This window comes from Agrilus planipennis, unplaced genomic scaffold, assembly GCF_000699045.2.
Source record: "Agrilus planipennis isolate EAB-ADULT unplaced genomic scaffold, Apla_2.0 scaffold56, whole genome shotgun sequence".
Taxonomy (NCBI): Eukaryota; Metazoa; Arthropoda; class Insecta; order Coleoptera; family Buprestidae; genus Agrilus; species Agrilus planipennis.
In genome coordinates, this window is record NW_020438870.1 from 1427887 (window position 1) to 1435047 (window position 7161).

Here is a 7161-nt window from a genome sequence, read left to right on the forward strand (position 1 = left end):
GAGTATTTATAGGATAGGGTTGTTAGTAATTTTGATAGAATGTTCTAGAAGGAAAAGTAGTGAGAGAGAGGGTGAAGACACTAGTTTCTAGGAATACACAGAATTAGATAGTACAGAATTCAAGAGAAAGCAATTAAGGGTAAAACCAGATATTAGTATGGGAGTGCATGCAGGTATAGTTGAAGTTGGATTTCCAGGTAAAAGTGATTGAAAGAACAATAGAGTTTAAACTGAAAGAAAATATTACTTGAAATGAAATATTAATTGAAATGAAATAAAATTAGAAAAACTATTTACACACAGAAAAAACAAAAAGAGTTATTTCGCCACATCCATATGGTATTTGACTGAAATTCAACGAATTCCATTTCTAATTCATTAAAATTTAACCACTCAAGGACTTTTAAATTTCTATCAAAAAAGATTGGTTCGCCATCCCTGGCCTATAGCCTTCCTCGATAAATGGGCTATCTAACACTGAAATAATTTTTCAAATCGGACTAGTAGTTCCTGATATTAGCCCGTTCAAGCAAATAAACAAACAAACTCTTCAACTTTATAATATTAGTATAGATGATGGTGAAAACTTTATCAAAATTTGATTGCATTAGTAAAATGATCTGCATAAACTTACTTGCATCCGAGAAATCCCTACTAATGTTTCTTTTGTGTCGCGATATTGGGAATTCATCGATCCATCTGTATAATGCTTCGTAGTCTATGTTTGTGGTTTTTCCCATGTTTTCCTTTCAAAAAAATTTTCTGTTGAAATGTAAAGTATGTCAAAAAATATACTGAGGCAATGCTACCTTTGATAAATACCATGTACTGGTGTAAAAAAAAATAGGAATATAACAGAAAATAATACGAAATGTTTTTTTGCTTCATTTTAGTAAGTTTTATTACTAATTAATTCATAATCTTAATAGCAATTTGGAAGTAATAGGTCCGTAAGTCAACTCTATGCTTGCAAACGGTTAATTTAGAAATTCGAAAAGGATTTTTAAAGGCGTATGTTTGGAGCGCGGCGCTGTACGGGTGCGAAACATAGAAAAAGTCAGAAGCGTTCGAAATGTGGTGTTACAGGCGAATGATAGAAATAGATAGAGAAGGTTACAAATGAAGAGGTATTTGAAAGAATAGCAGAACAGAGGACTTTATGGAAGTCATTAAAAAATAGGCGAGATAGTTTGGTAGGACACCTTCTCAGGCATGAAGATCTAGTCAGAGACATAGTAGAGGCAGAAACAGGAGTTAGGAGGGGTAGAGGTAGATCTAGATTAGATTACTGTTCGCAAATAGTTAAAAATGTGGGATGTTCTAACTTTAGAGAAATGCGAAGAGTAGCTCGGAATTGGAAAGAGGGGAGGTACGTGTCTAACCAGTCTTAGGACTGACGACCTTATGATGATGATGAGCATATTTAAATATCATTATTCGGTGGTCGTAAGGTCATGGTAAGGTCAGGATGTAGCAGTGGCTGTAGCTAAACACCCGGAAAACACGAAATTAAAGCATATCCGTCATACTAGTGAGCGGGTGCTACTGAACCAATGCGAGCTTTGGCGCCGAAATGAATTAATTAAAAAAGCTTACGAGACGGAGGAACCCTCATTCATACGTACAATGGTGTGAAGTGTTAGGCACTTTGGAATTAATTTTTTATGGTGAAACAGATTTTCCTGATTGGCTTGATGGACTAACGGCCTTATGATGATGATGCCACCTCAAAATTCTTAACCTCGTCCGTGCATACAAATTCGTGAATGTGTCTGCACTTGTGATTTTGCAAATAATATTATTCATAATTTTTTTATCCGTAAACGATTTATCAACAAATTCAACTCGCTCGAATATATATATAAACTGTTCCGATAGTTGTTATAATAATANGCATCACAACCATAGATCACGACATAGATAAATGTCAAATAACACGACGTCATTATGATGCAAACAATAGAAAGATTAAAAAGAAATTTCATATCAATGATAAATGTCAGCTTATGTGGAAAATAGATATTGTCAAATGAGAACGACGCCCAACAACCTCAATTTACATTGTTGACAATAGATAATTGTTAACAGAAATTCCATTAATAACGAGCAAATAATATTAATGAAGTCATGTATTCTCACCTTAATTAACTGTAGAATTTAACGTTTCAAAGTTTACAGGTGTGAAAAGCAAACCAGCTCCCCATAGAAAATTACAAGCCAGGTACCTATTTGTATTTGCATTTAAGTACTTTTAAGCAAATATTTTTAACAAGTACCTAGGATTTTTTTTTAATTATTTAATTAGCAAATACGTTATTATTCATATAAACATTTTTTTTAACTTCCTCAGTATATAGAGAATTTATTGCAATAGGTCTGACTGATTATAAAAATCGCGTCTTTTAACTTATTTTGAATATCGTGCAAACAGAGTATCTTCCCACCTCAGCTCAGTTTTTTTCTTAGACGAAATTTGGATATATGCAAAGGACAATTCACGAAAATCATTGCAAGATAATAGCACGAACCAGGGACAGCTTTATAATTGACTGCAGTTTATTGTTGGCATCTAAATCAAACTGTTTAGACTATCATGGAGAAATGAACAGTGAATTATTTTTAAAGTGGGAAAAAGAATCGCTCATTCCAAATTTAGAAGAACCTTCCATAATTGTAATGTAATGGATTACCTCAACGTGCAACTGGAAAAGCAACCTACTTCCTTTTGGAATAAAAGTAACATAGTTAAGTGGTTAAATCTTACGAGTAAGGGATAACAAAATCAGAACTGCTACACATTGCCAAACGTCATAAGGAAGAGGTAACTTATGTAATAGACAAACTTTTAAGGAAGCAAGGTCATGAAGTTTCACCATTACCTCCTTATCACTATCAGTTTAATGCCATCGAATTGGTTTAGATAATTAATGGTAGAAGCCTTTACTTGTTGAAACTCCATAAACAATTAAAGGAAACGAAAGTAAAGTTTCAAATAAAATATATATATATACATATATATTAATAGTTGACAACAATTGTTTCACCAAAACATTGGCTTCTTCAGGTGAAGATATTCTATAATATTTTTTTTGAAACTACTTTCGTTTCCTTTAATGAATTGGTTTAGGCTAAAGATAAAGCATATTATGATAAAAATATCGGCAGAGATAGTTATGGTGACGACAAACTTTTGAGTATGTGGAAGGAGGCACTATTGACATCTACCCCACATACATGGTCTAATTGTGTGGAACATACAGACAGAGTCATCAACGAGATGCGCCAATAGAACATGTCACAGGAGTGAGAATAAATTTATGCAAAAGTTCAAGTGACAATGAATAATTAGTTACTTTCAAGCATAGCAAGTTTTGAAAAAATGGTATCNAAACTACTTTCGTTTCCTTTAATGAATTGGTTTAGGCTAAAGATAAAGCATATTATGATAAAAATATCGGCAGAGATAGTTATGGTGACGACAAACTTTTGAGTATGTGGAAGGAGGCACTATTGACATCTACCCCACATACATGGTCTAATTGTGTGGAACATACAGACAGAGTCATCAACGAGATGCGCCAATAGAACATGTCACAGGAGTGAGAATAAATTTATGCAAAAGTTCAAGTGACAATGAATAATTAGTTACTTTCAAGCATAGCAAGTTTTGAAAAAATGGTATCAATCAAAGGTAAACAACTAGAAGGAAAACTTGTTTACATGAATACAATCTCTAATTTGATTAGCAATTTTGATTTGTAAAGGTGGCTTAGTTACTATTATATTACAAATTAAACTATTAGTATTATAATTGAACGCACCTTAAAAATTTATTATCTACGATCAGAGGTATAGAACTTATCTATGGATATAGAAGGAATTTGCATCTCTAGTTCTTCCGGATAGTCTAATCCATAGATAACAGATACACAAAGGGTAATCGTCGTAATGATCTAATCGTTCCTTCGCGCCGCGTTGTTCTAGTAGACCACGTAAATCGTAAATTCGCAATTTTTGCTATCCAAAAATAAAAATAATGCCTAAAAGTGTTTAGTCCTAATCCTTAATCAATTTTAATTTGACTAAATGGAATGCGTTTCCTTTTAGTGGCTGATGAGTATCAATTACCGTTGCTTCAATTTTTTTGGCGTAAATTGCTTCGAAGAGTGTTCATCGTTTATGCTCCAACATGGGAGTCCGTCTTGCCATCTTGCCTGTCAACTGGTCTGCCGTGAGTTTTATAGATTCTTATTTTATTTGAGGTCCAATCATTATGACTTAGAATTTTTGAATTCTGAAAACTGGTTTAGGCGATGATTGTAGATTTTTAATGTTAATGTGAAGTTTTACTTCCGTTTTATAACCAAAATATTGTATAATATTTTTTATCTTATTCTATAAATTAGGTTTTAAACTTATTTTCTTCTTTCCTATAATATAGACTTGCTTTCAAATGACATCCCTGGATTCGGTGGACAAATTATTTCCAACAATGGTTCTTAATTGGCTGGCACAGGATGCCAACAATGGTAATTATCATTAATAATAAACTAATGATAAAATAGTGAACATTTAACTAATATTAAATTGTTTCAACTGGTTTCCTTTAAAGTTTAATAAATGTACATGGAGAGATTAAATCAAAAGGGCTGGAAACGTGGAAACGCAGTCCTAATCACTCTTTTTTCTCTTGGGTTTGGAAAAGGGCTATTTTTAGAGAAGGTAAGAAATCTTGAAACTATTATATGAAGTTGTATTTATGAAATGGAAATGTTTCCAAAATGGTTTGTGATTTTCCAAATCTTGTATTCCATTTGCTTGACAATAATTACTACTATAATTTTTTTTACTCTTCTGAGTTGTAATAGTTTTCATAGTTTATTATTTGATTAAAGCTTCAGTTCTTAATATTTAAGATGAAGCTAACATTAAATTGTTTCAACAGGATGCCATTTAAACATATTAAATGAACAAGGAGAAAAAAATAAGGATTTAAAACTTGGAGAAGTAGAGCCCCTTTAATGCTCCCTCCCCTTGGACTTGAAAACACGTGTAGTCCGCTTTACGCTGATGTAATATAAGGCTGCACATGCGATGTTCTGACTGACTGCTATGTGACTCATTTCTCCATCAGTGGTATTATTTACCCTTTCATAAGCATCTATTGTCCGAAGCATTTCTCAGTTGTTAACGCTTGGAAATAAAACTCGAACACCGTACCGTAATCCTCTAGGTAAGAAATTGATTTACTGTTTATTTTATTGTTTTTTGATTTTCATAGTAATCTTTCGTCTCTGTCATCTATGGTTTCTCTTTAACAGTTATCTATTGTTCACAGCGTAAGTTAACATCGTGTATCTGTGATTTTGCTTTTCAAAATTATCTATTGTCTACAACATAAATGGACGTTACCGTACTCCATGATTATTTGACATGCATGTCATGTAAAATTGACATTTATCGTTATTTTATAATTAAGCTATTTTACTTAATTATTGAAGCGTGTTTTTAGGTGCGTTCAACCCCTTCCTTAATTAATAATGTAATTAATATGCTTGTTTATCCGTTTTCCCAGATTGTCTCAGCAAACGAGAGAGAGTGAAGTTCCGTTTGATCATATTCAAACAACCAATGTCTACATGGGTGTGGTCTTTTGTGAACTGTGTTGTTAATTGGCCGTTTTCGTCTTCACCTTGCAACATTATGCAGTCAGTTTTCAAGTGGTGAGTTCAAGCAACTGGAGATTTATTTAAATTTCACTAAAACAACAAATGTCTGCAGTGGTATCCCTCCTAGACTTGGTTTGCTCATCACACTGGTAGACTTTCAACAATTAATTAAGGTGAGAATACATGACTTCATTAATATTATTTGCTCGTTATTAATGGAATTTCTGTTAACAATTATCTATTGTCAACAATGTAAATTGAGGTTGTTGGGCGTCGTTCTCATTTGACAATATCTATTTTCCACATAAGCTGACATTTATCATTGATATGAAATTTCTTTTTAATCTTTCTATTGTTTGCATCATAATGACGTCGTGTTATTTGACATTTATCTATGTCGTGATCTATGGTTGTGATGCAAAATGGTGTGAAAATAACGCTTGTCACTTAATAATTTACTTGCTTTTTGGTGCGTTTATAGTTATTTTAAATGTATTTCTTAATTGATAGTGTAATTAATATGTCTTTTTGTCCATTTCTGCAGGTTATTCAACAAATGAGAGAGAATTAATGTTCAGTTTGATCATACTGAAACAGCCAATGTCTACATGGGTGTTGTCTTTTGTGGACTTTATTCTTGATTTGCTGTTTCGTCTTCGCCTTGGAACATCATGCAATTAATTTTCAACCCATGAGTGAGAGCAACCGGATATTTATTTGAATTTCACTGAAATAACAAATTTTCTGCTAGCGTATTCCTCCTGGAGCTGGTTTGCTTTTCACACCTGTAAACTTTGAAACGTTAAATTCTACAGTTAATTAAGGTGAGAATACTTGATATAATTAATTTTAATTGCTCTTTATTAATCTGTTACCACCGTATCTGTTGCAGATCGACGTTGGAGAAGACAAAGATGACCCCGTAGTTTAAATAGTCTCAATCTTGCATGCCCTATGTAGTAGAATACATCAAGTTCATTTTATTCAAATTAGTCTTATTTTGCATGTTTTTTTGTAGTTTATTTTATTTAAATTTAATTTTTATTTTGCATGCTTGTTTTTGTTCATTTTATTTGAAGTAATTGTTGATTGTAGATGTTTTTTTTTTTTGTAGTAGTAGAGTAGTAGTAGTACTCACTAACATTTTAGTAGTTGTAGTTTGTCTAACATATCTCTTGCTTACCTCTTCGCTTAGCTTACTGCATATTCTTCCTAATTTGCTTTGCATTTACCCTACGAGTTCTACATGATTCAACGTTTCGTTATCGTGTGTTTTTCTCTTCTCACCCTTGTGGAATTAGGGAGGGCCTCCCCGAACGACTTCCCTTGGGCTTAGCTATTTAGTTGATCTTAAAAGTGTCTTATACACTTTTCGCGAGTCTACTCTAGCGTTACTTCCTTTCAGACAGGGTACAGTGGGTTATCTGGAATAGGAGCAATAGGCGACTGCCCAGCTTGCCTTGGCGAAATCTGTCCGATCTTCTCTACCAAA

The 7161-nt window shown here is 33.0% G+C and overlaps 1 protein-coding gene and 1 long non-coding RNA gene across 6 annotated transcripts in view; one reads left to right on the forward strand and one right to left on the reverse strand.

The window, feature by feature from the left end:
* LOC108732697 (sperm flagellar protein 1-like) overlaps positions 1–810 on the reverse strand; it is a 19651-nt gene extending 18841 nt beyond the window's left edge. The window contains exon 1 of the mRNA XM_018463642.2: positions 635–810. Within this exon, the coding sequence (XP_018319144.1) occupies positions 635–740 (106 nt within the window). The 5' untranslated portion in view covers positions 741–810. The remainder of the gene's footprint in view (positions 1–634) is intronic.
* Positions 1–6255, forward strand: part of LOC108732698 — a 76671-nt gene extending 70416 nt beyond the window's left edge. Inside the window, exons 3-9 of one of the 5 annotated variants that reach the window (XR_001937126.1) lie at positions 4108–4231; positions 4442–4529; positions 4613–4722; positions 4946–5233; positions 5576–5723; positions 5782–5842; positions 6214–6253. This is a non-coding gene — a long non-coding RNA (uncharacterized LOC108732698). Of the gene's footprint in view, positions 1–4107; positions 4232–4441; positions 4530–4612; positions 4723–4945; positions 5234–5575; positions 6194–6213 lie in introns of those variants that run through there. The other 4 variants (XR_001937124.1, XR_001937125.1, XR_003231580.1 and 1 more) reach the window with 4 other exon arrangements.
* Positions 6256–7161: the final 906 nt, after the last annotated feature.